The 15,755-nt window shown below is 41.3% G+C and overlaps 2 protein-coding genes across 4 annotated transcripts; one reads left to right on the top strand and one right to left on the bottom strand.

The window, feature by feature from the left end:
- Positions 1-727: 727 nt before the first annotated feature.
- pycr3 (pyrroline-5-carboxylate reductase 3) lies at positions 728-8,376 on the bottom strand. 2 transcript variants are annotated; one of them, XM_034677369.1, is made up of 8 exons: positions 8,231-8,376; positions 7,429-8,090; positions 4,996-5,089; positions 4,848-4,912; positions 3,970-4,149; positions 3,656-3,868; positions 2,313-2,405; positions 728-1,695 (listed from the first exon to the last, which is right to left on the bottom strand). In XM_034677369.1, the coding sequence occupies exons 2-8, from the start codon at positions 7,915-7,917 to the stop codon at positions 1,498-1,500; spliced, it is 1,332 nt and encodes a 443-aa protein (XP_034533260.1). In that variant the 5' UTR covers positions 7,918-8,090; positions 8,231-8,376; the 3' UTR covers positions 728-1,497. The 2 variants fall into 2 exon arrangements, with proteins under 2 accessions (XP_034533260.1, XP_034533269.1); XM_034677378.1 differs by lacking the exon at positions 8,231-8,376 and having other exon boundaries at positions 7,447-8,224.
- A 939-nt stretch (positions 8,377-9,315) lies between these two features.
- bmb (brambleberry) lies at positions 9,316-15,533 on the top strand. 2 transcript variants are annotated; one of them, XM_034677345.1, is made up of 13 exons: positions 9,316-9,443; positions 10,347-10,612; positions 11,131-11,259; positions 11,342-11,527; positions 11,608-11,830; positions 12,858-12,974; positions 13,070-13,249; positions 13,694-13,900; positions 13,993-14,137; positions 14,616-14,677; positions 14,787-14,911; positions 14,986-15,107; positions 15,202-15,533. In XM_034677345.1, the coding sequence occupies exons 2-13, from the start codon at positions 10,349-10,351 to the stop codon at positions 15,329-15,331; spliced, it is 1,890 nt and encodes a 629-aa protein (XP_034533236.1). In that variant the 5' UTR covers positions 9,316-9,443; positions 10,347-10,348; the 3' UTR covers positions 15,332-15,533. The 2 variants fall into 2 exon arrangements, with proteins under 2 accessions (XP_034533236.1, XP_034533246.1); XM_034677355.1 differs by having other exon boundaries at positions 9,341-9,458.
- The last annotated feature ends 222 nt before the right edge of the window (positions 15,534-15,755 follow it).

Here is a 15,755-nt window from a genome sequence, read left to right as displayed (position 1 = left end):
ACTGTAAATATTGTCTCATACCTGTGATGTAATAAAGACTTTTGACCCATAATTTCTGAGGGTCCTGTTTGAACAAGCCTTGTCAAAAATTGTTAGTTTGTCCTTGCAGGAAAACGCTGCTGACGACAGAAAACTCTTTGAAAAGTACGTTTCATTTATAGAGGAATTAAAGAAGGCAAACTCAAGACCAGGAGAAATATGTATGCTCCCAATTTAATTCTAGATATGTTCAATTTAGTTTTGCTTCATTTTTCCAAAGGTAGTATGATAAAACCTGTGTGCTTTGTTGCTTACGTGTACTGCAAAGGCTGCTTGACAATTACTAGAGTGGCATTTCTGCAACAAATCTCTTGGTGGAGAGCTGTCTTCAGTATGAGTAGTCGTGTAATTTTATGTAAACAGATACAACTTTTGGTCAATAAATAATAAAGACATGTCAAAGTTCCTTGACATTGCTCGACCAAAACCATAAAAGAATGATAAAAAAAACTCAGAGAGGAGAAGCAAGCCTACTGATACAGCTAAGAACGCAGAACCTCCATTTGTTTGGCTTGTGAAATAATATCAGAATATCTGAACATTCTTCCAGTTGAAAGCTCAAGGTTGTTAATGATTCTGTTACACACATCTATTTTTATCCTCTACATCCCCTTATTGCTCCTGCTCATGTCGGATTTAAAAAACCTCAGTCTCACTCAAACAAAAGTTAATAAACAATCCAAGGGGGTCGGTTTAAAAATGACACTTTATGTGACCTCATTCTGCACATTTGGCATGGTAGATTCAGACGACGTGATGCAGATGTAGAAAACACCTGTTAGAGCAGTTGCGCAGACAAGAGCAGTCATACATCATCCAAATTAAAAGTTTGACTTTTAATCCAAACAAATATTAAATACTCTTTTCCAGCATATGTAACTAGAAACATCCACACCTTTTACCTTTCATTCTTTTCTTCACATTACATGCAAACCATAATCCAGTTTTGTCTAATAAGGCATCAAACCAGATCTATGTAGGTGCTTTTTGATTTGACAGATGAGTGGTGTCATTCTTCTGTTGAATTAGTTTCCTTCCATACTCCAGAATAGAAATAAAAGCAGTGTGCATGTGGTATTGTAATTTAGATAGCCACAACTATGAGTTTACCATAGTTGCGTGACAGCTTATTTGCATGTCTGTCTTAAATGAAGTGATAGGGATGTTAGCCTGCATTTAAAAGTCACCATTTATTCAGATAAATAACAGTTATCATTAAATAAATTAGTGTCAATGTCAGGACTAAGCCACCATTTCTTTTCTGCTCACAACAAATGACTGTGGGCAAACACATGAAACATAAGTATAAGCTACTCTGTCTGAAGGGAAAAAATTATTTAAAAAGAAGTGATAAGTCCTGTTTTGTCCTTGTGTTTCAGGGTAATTAACTGAGTCCAAAAAGAAGTTAGTTGTGAGGCGCGAGTTCAGTTCATTGAGAGGAGGATGAAAAGGCGAGCATCATTTCTTGCACCCCGACTTTCTGCCAAACTCCCTGGCTCTCTCTGTGGCCGACTCTACGGCACTCATGGTCGTCGCCCTCAGGCCACCCTTCTCCAGAGTGTGAAGCCCATAGATGGTTGTTCCCCCCGGGGTGCAGACCTCAGAGCGGAGCTGAGCCGGATGCTTCCCAGAGTCACGTAATAATCTCCCCGCACCCTGAAAAAAGATGGACGCATCCCAAATTAATCATAGAGGGCTCAGATGTTTTACTGATTTGAAAGACTAAACATTTAGCCTCAATCACCAGCTATTATCGAAACATGACAGGAAGTCGATTTCTATTCCAATCAAATCAACGTTTGCAACTTCTTTCAGCTCCTCTTTTGATTTCTACGTGTGCACATCCTGCTGGCTGCACCCATGTGTGGCCAGGTAGTGTGTTTACCTATGCCTACTAAGAACAACAGTAACAGTCAACGAACACTACCACTGTTGAAAAACGAGGCCAAGTGCAACGACTACAGTTCCTCGAGTTTCCACTTGAGGCTGGTCCTAAAAGCCAAGGAGTCTCCTTTAATGTGTTTACAGCCTGGGACATAATAAATATACAGAGGCTACAGTCAGCTGTCCTACCAATAAAAAAGTGAAAATGTCCAAATAATTTAACTTAAAGAAAAAAAAACAGGGTCATTAATGTGTCTTTGCTTTTCAGTAGAATTCTTCAAAACTGAAAAAAGCATGATGATATCAGTGAATGAGGCCAAGTGTTCTCAATAAATGGTCTTCTGTTGCTTCAGTGAAACAGAAGCACACAAACACACAGTCAAACTTACCAGAACAGTTTGAGATGCTATGCTGTGAGCTAGAGCGCTCGGCATCCCCATTTTAACAGCGCCTTCTGCCAGCGCTTCAGCAAATAGATAAACCTGCAGAGAGAGATCACAAGGTTCACAATCACAGAGGCCCTGTTGTTTGAAAGTAATCTGATCAGATTACAGCAAATCTTAAAAATGGGTTATTCAAACTAAAAGGGATTTTGAAACCAGATTAGATCAGTAATCCCGTTTTGTTTTTCTCTTGATTAAATCCTCAGTGTGTGTCATTTAAAATGGAGAAGTATTGAGATGCCATTGATTAAAAAAAGCTATCATCCTCGGCCCAGTAGAGTCGTTGAGTAAAGATGGATTTTGGAAAATTTTGGGAGGGGAGCGCAATCTTGTGGGATCATTTTACTAGCTCTAGCTTGAGAATACTCTAGTCATGCACATGAGGGCAGAAAGAAGTGTTTGTGTGCAGGAAGGGAAATCATCTAACCCTTTCAGAAACCAAATAATACAAACCTGTGACAACAAATATTACATTTTTGTCAGATCCTTTCATTGATTGTTGTGTAAAGTAAACAGACTTGTAACAAATATAACCAAAAATCTTTAAAAAACAAATTCCCCAGCCTAGCATGAAGTTTGTGTTCTTTAAATTAGTGATTTTATAAACTGTGTGTACCGTTTCGACACAAACACTGAAATAAAGAGTGTGGCTTATGAATATTCACATAAAACGGATTGTTTTGCTGATTTGAAGTAAAATCAATTCAAACATGGAAGGATGTGTTGGTGCCAAAATTTGCGTTTTATTTGTTATTGCTTTTTGTCTGTAACAAAGGGCTGTGTGTGTTTATATGTACTGCAAACACTGAAAACAGATGAAGTCTCATCTTGTAGCGAGCACAAAGCCCAGACTTCGGGTGACTGTAGCCAGGAGAAAGGAAGCAGGGAGGTTTTACACTGTCTGCATTTTCAGTTCATACGTTTCAATTTTTGTTTTGGATTGAAGGTGATATTGTTTGTGAGGATCATTGACATGTTCAGAAATTAATCTCCATATCAGAACTTAGGTGAAACTGATCCCTCATTGACTTATATAGTGAAAGATCAGTTTGTTGGAATTAGGTCACTAAAAAAGGTCAGTTTAAATGAACAACATGCTTCATGCAGCAGATTGTGTTTGACTAAAACTGACACCAGGGTGCTAATAGCATTCCCCTACAACAAGTGACTAACCTGAATCTCGTTACCACTCAGCATTAACTCCTTTGTTTTGGTAAAGTCTTATTACAGCCTCCCAGCAGTATTAAAGCCTCCCTGCAAAACAAATTAAACATTCCTGGGACACTCACAAAGGCGACGCCGCTCCCGCTCAGTCCTGTGTGGATGTCGATCCAGGCCTCCGGTCCCTCCTCCACCAAACCGCAGCGGTGCAGCAAAGAGCGAAGCAGAGCTCCGTCTTCAGGTTTTGCACGGGATCCTCGTGCAAAGAGAATAGCTCCCTCCTGGACCAAACAGGGGAGGTTTGGCATCAGTCTGATGGCAACCGTGTTCTCTGGCAGGATCTGGGAAATGAAAAACAGAAGAGTTTGACTCGTCTTCAGATCTCCAAAGAGCCACCTGTACGTTTGTAAACTACAGCTTTTATGAGGTCACATAAACTCACCTCCTCTAGTGTTGCCAGAGTTACTCCTGCTGCAACAGACACGACAATGTGTCGGTCTGTGATGTATTGTGAGACTTCACTGAGAACTAGAGGAACCAGGTGAGGTTTGACTGCTACAAAAACCACGTCTGACCCACAGACCACCTCTATGTTGGAGTGAGTGACGGGTATCCCGAGCTCCTGGAAGACAACAGAAGAAAGTTTAGTGACCCACATGCCAGCCTGAGGGTAGACGTGTACAAAAAATGTATCAATGTCCACAGATACAGAAAAATAAACTGAAAATGTAAGAATAAAACTCTCAGTATTTGGATAACATAACTCATCAAATATCTTTAGTTCTAGCTCAACCATGAAGAGGATTTTCTGCTTGCCATCATTTCAAAGCCATCATGATGGGATTATATGTGGCTGGTCAGGCAAATCAAAGACCTTTAAAACTTCCCTTTGGCTTCTACAGAAACTGAGGCAGACTGTGATGATGATTAAATAGAAATATTTGGGGTTTGAACTATTTCTCTAAACAAAACTTTGCATTCAGCACCTTGACTGTAAAATGGAACTGATGAGCTTTCCTCCCCTTGTCATGTTTTCATCCTTTATACCGCTCAAGTCAATTTACAGAATGCACAGAAAAGGTGACTAGTTTGTGCCTTAAACTTACAGTCAAATGTCCAAGCATTGAAAAAAACCTGCAGGACTGGGGAATTCAGAACAAGGTGAGTATTACAAAGGATAAGATGGCAGTACAACTATCCATTCAAAGGAACCTGAGCTTACAATCTGTAACTGTGATCCTCTACATAACTGCTCACGGTCCTGCTATCAAGCCCGTCACACTGAGACAGACAAACACGTCTACAAGGAAATCAATATACCTGAAAGCGTCCCAGGCTTCTAGATGAGGGTGCACTCACTCTGACGTTTGCAGGAAGAACATTTCCTTTAACAGAACACACAAGAAGATTATTCTAACTTCTTTACTAAAAACATCGTCGCTGCTTCATCAACTTTCTCCTGACTCACCTGATAAGATGCCTTTTGCGATGCCGAAGGCCATGTTCCCAGCCCCGATGAAACCGATCTTCAGCTGTGTGTCCATCTCAGGGTCCATTTTGATCTGGAGAGAGCAGATCTGAGAGTTAAACATCAACCGGTCACAAACTGATAGTTTAACATTTACCTGAAAGGCGAGGAGTGAGAAACACAGCACAACACCACGTTACTGCTCAGAACACATCTCCCACAGCAACTATCACGTTATCACACATACACCACAACACTGTTATAAACAGAAGATCAAACTAGTACACCTGCTTTCATCAGAAAGACTGCTTCATGAAGGTTTTAGCCGCACAGTTTTGAGTTTATAAGCAAGGAGGTCAACAAAAATAACAATGTAACTTCTCAAATGTAAGGATTTGTTGCTTTTCTTTATCACATTACTTATGGAAGTGATGTGGATGTCTGGGTTTTTGGACTAGTTAGCACTTTTTACTATTTGACACTTAACAGAAAAAAGAATTAACCTGCAGAAGAAGATGATCAAAATCAAGTTTTAACTGAAGCAACAATCATCTTTAAATCGAGAGCTGTTCTATCTATCTATCTAATTCAGGCTCTTCTGGTTTGGCAGAGTTTTACTGATCAAGACTAAATTTGTGAGCGCACCCTTTAAGCTTTTACTGTAAAGCAGCAACATGCAAACTGTGAGCAAAGGCAAAGAAGACACGACTCACTCCAGAATGCATAGATCAGCCTTAAACTTAAACTCTACAGGCATCCACAATCCATGATAGCGATACTGACCGAGCCTCGGAGAGCAAAGAAAAAACTTTAGTAGAAACTTGAGTCCCTGTTCAGAATCAGATCTAACTTCTCGCTTAATTGTAGGAAAAAGGATAGTTGAAGAAATCTCTAGTCTTAGAATATGGTGATATTTTCTACATGCATTCTGCTTCATCTCCCTGCACTCAGTCTATCTCTCTGCTCTTAGATTCAAAACATCCCTGTTACACTCATCACTGTAATCTGTGGAGCAGAGTTGATTAGTTTTCTCCAGCACAGAGGCCTGATAAACACTTATCTTTTCATCACTTAGTGGACGTTTGCCACTTTATGAAACATTCATGCTGAACTAGACCGCTAAACCAAACTTGCTCCGTCTAAGGCCTCAAGTTAAATATGAACGTGATGATCCATTGGTCCAGTAAGTTTTGTGGTCCCAACATATGGGATTATTTACAACATACTCTCCAGATCGATGCTCTAATTTCTCCCAGACAAACTCAGACAACTATCTCAAACCACTTCACATTGGTTTATTTTATAGCTTTTTTTCTGTATCTCAACATCTCTGCAGATTAATTTATGAAGTGTAGGAGCTTACTATGTCCAATCAATTATCCATACACTTACAACACTGCTGCAAACATAAAAATAAATCCCTTTGAAAATAACTTTTGATTTAGTGCTTCTGAGCTCTATCGCCTTCAGTGAATTATAAAGCTTTGAGACCTTTTATGCTGTGTGATCGATTATGCTGCTGCATTAACACCAATGCATTTGGCTACAAAGAGCTGTATCATGACTGCCGGCTATGTAAACATGCAGACAAGAAAACGGATTACTATGAGAAAGCAGGTTAAGGCAGGAAATCAGATCGTATATAAAATCCTGGTCGACAGTTGGTTAGTAATCAGATTTCTCCCCCATCCTCCCCCCACACACATAGCTGCTGCCACAGTTTAGCGTCCCCATCCTGGGTCTTTTTTTCCCCAAAGCAACTGCAGGCTTAATCCTGAAAGAGTTTATAGGGCCAAAAAGCATGTTTCTGCAGCCGAGGGACTTAATCAGATTTATCTGCAGAGCTTGCAACCTGATTAGGTTTCAGCAGGGAGGTTCCTGCTTAAGCCTGGGGTGATCAGATTTCGGATTCACATGCATTTACAAAAACGTGAAGAAATCCCTGTCATGCCATTTTTCAAAACTATTTTGTACAATTTTACAGAGAATATCTTTGGGCTTTAAACTAATGGTTGATACATTTAAGGTGCAACTTACTTTGAGAATGAATAACTTGTGACTGGCCCTTTTTATCTGTTGAGTCATTTTACAGATATATAGGAACACAATCAACAAATCACAGGAGGGAGGAAACAAAATAAAGACATCCAGATACAGACAGAACGGGAGCAGTTCTGATTTAGAAGCTTCTTTATAAAATCTGAAGGGGAAACTGGTGCAGCTTTTTACTTGATTGCACCGCACACATTACATCAATTATCCTAGAATCGCTGTATCGTGATATTTCAGTTATTGCATGAGTATCAGGTACCTTATCGTATAGTATCAGGAGTTACCCTGCGATTCCCACCCCTTGTAATGAATGCATGCATCTGGACAACACATACAAGAAAAGCAACCACAGTTATAATCTGAAGACAGACTACATCGCACCCACGGTTTCACCCCTACAATTAAATCCAGGTTCAGGTTCTGAGGTGTATTGTCCGGACAGGGCTGCGGGCAGGTCTGTGGCCAGTGCAGCATTGACGCATCTCCATCTCCCTCCGAGTCTTCTGTCACTTCATCATTCCTGTCAGGGTGGACTCCAGCTCCAACCAGGGGGTGTCTGCACTCCATTATAGCAACCATTGTCTTTTCATACCTCCACCAGCCTTGTATTTTAGCCGGGGCGCTGGAGTTTGGTTCTCTTTTGCCCTTGTAGTACGCGCTTTTGAGAAGTTTCCAGCGAAACTTTAACTGGTCCACAGATCTATGATAACCGGCCGCTGTCATCCTCCTGTGCGCGACTTTGAAGATTTTAGTATTCCTCACTTTCCTACCGTCCAAGCACTTCTCCATATCCAGCTCCTTGAGGATTTCCAGAAACAGCTCTGTCTCCTTCACGTCCCAGTTCTGCTTCTTCATACCGAGATCCTCCATTGTTGTGGAAAAGGTTCAGCGTCCACAGGCTGGGCTGCTAACTCGAAGCTACCATGTTTGCTTTGGCTGAAAACGTGTTGAACCGAAGAGAAGAAACGAGGATACAAAATGACGAAATCCTCTATTTATGGCAACAGAATTTCAGCCTTGATGCCGCATCTAGCTAGGGATAGCTAGAAAATAATCCACCACAGATTAGATTAGAAATACAATGCACGTGTGTCTGGACAACCATAAAATAACACGGAGTGACATAAACACGGTGTCAGACGATGCTGTGAATAACACCGGCTAACGCTGGATATTTAATCACCTGGTGGTTCTCCAGATTTGCAGACGTCCAAAAACCCAGACTGTAGTTTAATTTAATCTGTCAATTAGATTGGGTACACCCGGAGAACACACACAAACCAACCAACCGAGGTCCAGTGTAGTGATGTGTCATGATCATAAACTGCGGTTTTGAGAGCCGATGCTTTATAATGAATCAGAAGAGCCGGCTCGAATCAAGAGAGAGCCGGCTCCCATTTTTTCCTTTCGCTGCAGCCCATCCAAGCTGAGGCTTCTGATTTTTCTCAATGCCAACCATGCCAACTTGCACTGAGGACATTAATAATGTTTGCTTGAGTTGGTTCTGGTTTTGTTTGCTTGAGTTTGGTTCCAGTTCTGTTCGCTTCGGTTTGGTTCTGGTTCCGTTTGCTTGAGTTGGGTTCTGGTTCTGTTTGCTTGAGTTGGGTTCTGGTTCTGTTTGCTTGAGTTGATCCTGGTTCTGTTTGCTTGAGTTTGGTTCTGGTTCTGTTTGCTTGAGTTTGGTTCTGGTTATGTTTGCTTGAGTTTGGTTCTGGTTCTGTTTGCTTGAGTTTAATTCTGGTTCTGTTTGCTTCAGTTTGGTTCTGGTTCTGTTTGCTTCAGTTTGGTTCTGTTTCTGTTCTGTGGATATGTTTGCAGTTTTTGTTAATAAAACAGTTTTAATATATATAACTACTAATCAAAAATAAGAATGTTTTTGTAACAGAATAAATCCACAAAATTGGGCAGTTATAAGGCTTCTCATAAAACCACTGTATGTAAAAGGGTTCTCAACACACAAACCATTATTTTTTTCAAAGTTAAGGTAAAATATTCGTCTACAAAAGATCCTAAATTAAGAGCCGTTCGGGAGTCGAAAGAGCCGACTCTTCTTTGGGAGCCCGGTCAAAAGAGTCGGCTCTCTGAAAAGAGCCGATCTTCCCATCACTAGTCCAATGAGCTGTGGCTGGGTACGTGTTTTGCATGTTCGCTGCTGTGCCAGCCGGGCGGCGCCTTCAGCAGCCTCCTCTTCACATTACATGGATTGTCCCCGCATGTCGAACATCTGTTTAAGCAGTGGTGTAAATGCAACACACCTAAGTCACGTCATCACCAAAAATGCGAGTATGTGGATTGGCTGCGTCCTCAGGATTTGGGGCGGAGAGATGGTAGACCAAATTTAGTTTTCATTCAAACCAGCTGTGAACTCAGGAGCCCCCCTACGAATTAAACAACAGGTACGACATTTACAGGTATACGCTTTTATGCATTTAATTCAGCGTGCATTCAAATGTTAGTCACATACACTTCTGTTAACCTCACAAACTAACAGGTTGTTTTGGATATGATAAAGTCTGTTAAGACCTTTTTATATGGCTTTTGTGTTTTAGCTTTCGCACTTTGCTGATGAAAGCAGACCTACCTTTTGTTGATTAAGTGAAGGGGCTCTCAAAACAGACCAAAAAATAAATGTAAACCAATCTTTTTATATTGTCTGGATACCCGGAGACATTGTTGTCCTTGTTCGATCAGAATGAAGTACATACGTGTAACTTAACAGTGCGAAGAGCTGCAGATACCAAGAAGAAGCGCTTGCGCTGCAGCACAGACATGCCTGGGCAAGTCTCCGTGTGGATTTCCATTCAAACATAATGATGAATTAATGAATCGAGTTTCTAAATCATGGTTTCATGCACACAGTTATTCATAATCTACCTGCGATTGCGAGACACCTCCAGTGCATATTTATAAATCAAATGCATAATGTTGCATCGTTTTCAATCAATCATTCAAACATTTTGTTAGTTATTGTCGCCCTCTAGTGATATACTTTGCAATTGCATGTATGTTGACACTATCAAGAATCAAGGATCAAGAAAGCTTTATTGCCAAGTGAGCTCTCACACACAATTTGACTTGGTGATTGGAACAGAGGTACTTGACAATAAGACAGTAAGGACAATTAATATAGAAACCTTAAATCTAATACAAAAATGAGAAAACTAAATGTACAAAGAAAAGAATATAAGTACTTCTGTGCAAAACCTCAAAACACCATGTCTCAATTTGGAATGTATTTCTCCATATTAATAAACACTAGTTGTTGATGAATTTTTATTTCCTGTGTATCTTCTCCTCAGACATGGGTCATCTCCTGATCCGTCACCTGTGTGTCCTGCTGCCCAGCGTACTGCTCTGTCTGTGTCCGGGGGTCAGCGGGCTGTTTGAGTGGATGAGACAGAAAGAAGCTCCGCCCGCAGCTCCAGCACCAGCCCCAGCTCTTCCTCCGGTATCACCAGCACTCCTCGCAAAGGATGCTCAGTTTGAAATGGCCACAGCTGATGAAAAGTTTCTGTCTGAGGCAAAAGACATGGAGATCAGCCCGTTAGACAGCTGCCATTATAGGGTAACATAAATCTTTACAGCCTTAGATGAGATCTTTCTTTATGTCTAACATGGGCAGAAATAGGAAAATCTACCAAAGCTACTTGAAAGGCTCTCATTGATTTCTCAAAAGTATGTTCCTGATGGTCAAAATGTGAGACAATATTGTCATAATCTCAATACAGTTTACTTTAGTTTTAGGAAAAGCCTTCAAAGTGTCAGTTTTGGGAGTCCAAATATCTGAACTATTGGTTTACGGTGATTTTTATAATGAGAGTACACTGTCATATTTGTAACTTTTGCCAAAACTGTAGCGGTCTCAACTTAATATGACATCTTGTTAGATCTGTAAGGAGATGTTTTGTGCCTAAACAAGAAAATCAAGTCTTAGAAAACTCTAGTAACGATGCTGCAAAGCTCTTTCCATCATTGGACACTTTATTTAAATTGCAACAGCGCTCTTTGCAGGGTTAGGGTAGCGTTAGCTCACTACCATCATTTTTTCTTGAACTTTTGGTTGAGCATCTTGTTTCTTTGCAGGTGGTTGCCCGGTTGAAGTCGAGCTGTGACAGCCTCTCAGAGGAGCAGCTTGCGAAGCTTGGAGTCATTTTGTTTAACTGCCAGGCTGAGAGTGAGGGGCGGCCAACCTACCCGTGTACAGAGGAAATGGTAAGAAATAATAATAACACAGAGATCTCTGTTTTAAGGTCTTTTATATGGACATTTTTAAGATTGCCTGTTGTTGTTTCAGTCTATAAAAGAGTGCACAGCAGACATGGACTCGGACACGTGGAACGCCTACCATATAGTGAGCAACAGAGCTCGCTCAGTTTGCTACGCGACTCGCCAGCAGCTCTTCAGGCGCAGAGCGGAGCACACAGTCAACGCTCTTATCTCCACAGCCACAAGCCAACTAGATGCAATGAAGGACCTGAAGGTAGAGTTCAATTTTCCTGCTCAGTGTGCAGCAAAGAACCAGGTCCTGTGTCGCTCTGATGATCTGATGTTTTGTAATAGGAGGGCCAGAAGGAGCTGAAGGATCTGACAGCAGCATCCTTGGAGAAACTGCTGGATGGTCACAGCACTCTGCAGGAGCAACAGGGGATGCTGTCCAAGGGTCAGGAGCATATGGAGAGCTCACTGAGGGACAATCTGGAGCGGTTGGGCGAGGAGAAAGCCCTCATCGCATCCGGACAGGAACTGGTGGCCCAGCTCATCCAGGGCATCACGAAGAAAATGGGTAAGAGCTTCATGTGGACACAAAGCGCAAGAACAATGAGCCTTTGGGTTATCTGCACAGTGATAAAGCTGATGTTGTTAGTGAAATTTGATCTCTCTTAATATTTGCTCCTGTCATGGATTCTTGCGTGCTTGCAGCTGCATTCAACAAAAGCACACAAACATCATGATTCTTCTTACTTCTGCATTTTTAAACAGTTAGCCATCTTTTCATTACAAAGACAAAACAAGTTGCGCATGGAGGTCTTATGGAAAGGTTGTAAGTCCATCCTATTCTTTGAGAACATGTATCTATGAAGCACCTTGAGAGATTCTTTAAAATTAAGACATGTTGGGCTTATCTGATTTGCTATTGTCATCATTTCTATGGATTTCCTACACTAGATGTAAGGTAAGGCCCTGCTACTGTTAATCATACAGGGACAGTTTTACTTTGCAGCAGACTCTTCCTCTCTCGGTTGGCATTGACGAGCAGTTACCGTAAAGTCGCCTTCAAATTCACCTCCTCATCTCACTTGTCCTCTATCTTCAACATTACATGCACTGTCTTCTGCGGTGTCTCTCACATAATGCTGCGCTCAGCTTCATAATGAAACGGCCAAAATCAACCCTTTTTTCCCTCTTAATTTTTCTTTTTGGGTGTCGGCAATCTCATGAAACCCTAAGTTTGATTGCATAGTATCAGGTTTCTTCTAAAAAATGTCTGCACCTATGAGTACTCTTTATTATTTTTTTAAGTTATATTTTTGGGGGTTTAACACCTTTTTATTTATAGAGGAGAAGGCAGTGGATAGTGTAGGAAACTGGGAGAGAGGCCACAGAGGCTGGATTCGAACCTGGGCCGCCCACTACACAGGCGTGCAACTTAACCATTAAAGCCACACCCTGCCCCTATGAGTATTCTTCAATCAAGTTTAGGTTTCGTGGAAAATTTCCTCTTAAAATTGAATTAGCATTTCCCTTAGTGTCACATCTTATAGTTTGAAATATAGTTCATATGCTGCTTTTTACCTCGTCCTCCTTTTTAGAGAATGTGAGTGAACATCTGCAGGTCCAGGGCTCGGAGGTGCAAGACAGCCACAACGCCATCGTGAAAGACCTCGCAGACGTCAGACACCAGGCTCAGGACATCTACCACAAAATTGGTAAACAAAACAGAGCATCACAATCTTCATGTGTCACACATGTTCAAATAAGTTTTAACATCTCATCCCTCCCTCCCATGTCCATGTCTGAGCAGACCACAGCATGATCGAGTTCCTGCAGTACCAGGACCAGACGTCTCAGTACTACTCTGACCTGATGAACAAATTGGAGCGCATGAACAGCACACTGGGCTTCCTGCTGCACTACCTGGATAACATGCAGGGCAGCATCGAGGAGAGACTTCACATGATCCAGGGCTACCTGGGCTCGGCAGGTGAGACATCAGACCTGAGGGAGGCACATTGGTGAACTTTTGGTGAGACCAGGTATCCCAGTATTTTTATAAATTGTGAAAAACTTGATCTTACAATCTTCAATCCTTTAACCACCTTGGAAAAATGATGCACATGCCCTATTTTCTACACAAAGATATGTTTTTTTTTCTTTAAATGCAGACAAACATCATATAAATAAAGGTCAGTGGACTGATCTGGTGCAATAAGGCATCTGTTAGATCTCTAAACTGTACAAAAAAAGTTCCTCAAAAATGTTGGTTATTCTGTGTAAAGTGTTGAGGCAAGAAGCCACACAGTCAACCACAAGGACAATCAAATCATCCAAAAATCATCTGTAGTCTTTGAATTCTTCCTCTAACACCAGCCTCCTCCTTACATTTTCATTCCTCTGACTGCTTCTCTTCTTCTTCTTGTGATCACAGGTTTGAGCCTGACAGCCATGTGGACGTGCGTTTCGCACACAGGATACTTTGTTCTGTGTGCGGTCCTGCTGACGTTCCTGCGTTGTCCAGGTTTCACCCGAGCCTTGCTACTGCTCACCGTCCCTCTCAACGCAGTGGCAGAGATCAACCAGCAGCCGGCGCTGGATCTCACGGGCCTCAGCCTGCTAATGCTCACACTCTCTCTTGGTACAAGCTTATCACTACCCACATGATGAATCAAATACCTCCAGCATGGTCCTGAATTTGTTGCTTCAATGTTTTTCTTCTCATACATGCAGGACACTGGTTTGTGAATCAGCTGTTGGCCTGTTTCCAATTCAGAGGAAAGCCTGTCGCTCCTCTGCGCCTTGCTCCATGTGAAATCGTGAAACCTCAAAAGCAGACTGTTTCATCCACATATCCTCCATCCTCTACTCCACACAAGTGAGTCTTATACTTGAATAGGCCTTGATTATTTATTTCAAGATGTGTATTATTAAGTTTAGTGTGTCCATGAGATGTCTTTAAATTGTGAAAGAGTATAAATTCCAACAGAAGCTGCAACCAAGGGTTATTTTCTTTGATCAATCCTTCAGTTATCCTCAGTTAGTTATTTGTCACGTGTGTGAAAAAAGCCTTTCTACTCATTATCAGTGTTATTGCAGTTTTTGGTGTTAGTGACTTATTGACTTTGAGGATGTCAACTTTACAACAGAAGCCAATGCAGTCCTTTTTAGTTTTTATATTCTCGACACATTAACCTGAAACCTAAAACATTTATCTCCTGATTGTGCATTTAAAACAGAGCATGCATGGAAATGTCATTACAGTTCATTTGTAGCCAACTAATTTCATACAATTGTGCTTGCACTGCATGAGAGGTGATATTTTGAGTACACACTCTTGTTTGTTTGTTTTCCAGGGATGAAATGGACGGCTTCATGGCGCATGATGACCTGCTGAATCAGGACAGCTTCGTCTCAGGTTTGATGAACACACTGCCTTGTTTTAACATTGATTCCCTCAAAGAAAATGAATGCCATACTAGCTTCAGTTGCTCTCATTTGCTTTTAACTTATGTCTTTGAACACAGGAGACTTCGGCATATCAGCAGTGTCTCCTCCTCTCAGGAAGCCGTTGCCAGAATCCAGATTTGTGCCAATTAACGGCACACCCAATCACTCGACTCCGAGGCTCATCCCACAACCACTAACAGCTGTGAGAAAAGTGCTTGAAGGATGAACGGGGATGTGTTGTTAGAATTAATAATTAATTTGTGGTTTTACTTCCAGGCTCTGATTGACGATATCCCTCTGAGGAACCTGGGAGGAGTATTTGATGCAGTAAACGACTCACATGATCTGGGGAATGACTCTAGATGTGCAAGTCCTGCACCGTCTATTGTCAGCAACAGGTCAGGGTTTATCACTATGATCACGTCTCTGTGCTTTAAACATAAAACTTGATGGTTAATCATGGTGTTGTTTCTCCACTTTTTCCTACTGCAGCTCTCTGTCAGGGCGTCAGCTGTGCAATGGCATCACAAAAACAGGGAAGGCCTGTAAGAAGAGAGCCGTACCTGGACTGGAGTACTGCAGAGTCCACGAAGGGGGGCTCACCTCATATGTGCAATCCTGAAACACTTACCTTCATGTCTGATTGTTCTTTGCTAGAGGTCCTTCTCTGTAAAACTTTGTAAAATTGAACTGTTTTTTTCATTCTGCCTGTTAAAACCTTTACAATGAGCTGCTTATGAACACTACACTACCTTTTTAATGTTCTTTTATTGTCATATTTTTAACTGTGCAATTTTATGCTAATAAATTATTTCTTTACCATTTACCATTTTATTTTTCTAACCTGGTGGTTTATTTCTATTGAGGTGGGTAGTTGCTGGGTCACATGGAATATTATCCTTGAAACTACTGTGCATTATGCAGCTCAGAAAGAACACAAACCATGAAAAAGAAAACTACATCAATCAAACATCAATATAATGGAGGAAATGCAAGCATTTGTTCTGCCCCTTCCCTGCCTTCCTCTCATTACCCTGCTTTAGAGG

The sequence above is a fragment of the Notolabrus celidotus genome, chromosome 2 (genome assembly GCF_009762535.1).
Source record: "Notolabrus celidotus isolate fNotCel1 chromosome 2, fNotCel1.pri, whole genome shotgun sequence".
Classification (NCBI taxonomy): Eukaryota; Metazoa; Chordata; class Actinopteri; order Labriformes; family Labridae; genus Notolabrus; species Notolabrus celidotus.
Note: the sequence above shows the minus strand (reverse complement) of the source record. Positions and strands in the feature narration are given on the sequence as shown.

What these genes read in the sequence shown, in the direction of transcription:
- pycr3 (XM_034677369.1), bottom strand. Translation starts at nt 7,917, where the DNA reads ATGGAGGATCTCGGTATGAAGAAGCAGAACTGGGACGTGAAGGAGACA. An exon ending in TTGTAGGGGTGAAACCGTGG is followed by an intron (nt 5,090 to 7,428) that starts GTGCGATGTAGT and finishes TGCTCTCTCCAG; the next exon opens with ATCAAAATGGACCCTGAGAT. An exon ending in CTCTGGCAACACTAGAGGAG is followed by an intron (nt 3,869 to 3,969) that starts GTGAGTTTATGT and finishes TTCATTTCCCAG; the next exon opens with ATCCTGCCAGAGAACACGGT.
- bmb (XM_034677345.1), top strand. Translation starts at nt 10,349, where the DNA reads ATGGGTCATCTCCTGATCCGTCACCTGTGTGTCCTGCTGCCCAGCGTA. An exon ending in ATGCAATGAAGGACCTGAAG is followed by an intron (nt 11,528 to 11,607) that starts GTAGAGTTCAAT and finishes GTTTTGTAATAG; the next exon opens with GAGGGCCAGAAGGAGCTGAA. An exon ending in GGACATCTACCACAAAATTG is followed by an intron (nt 12,975 to 13,069) that starts GTAAACAAAACA and finishes ATGTCTGAGCAG; the next exon opens with ACCACAGCATGATCGAGTTC.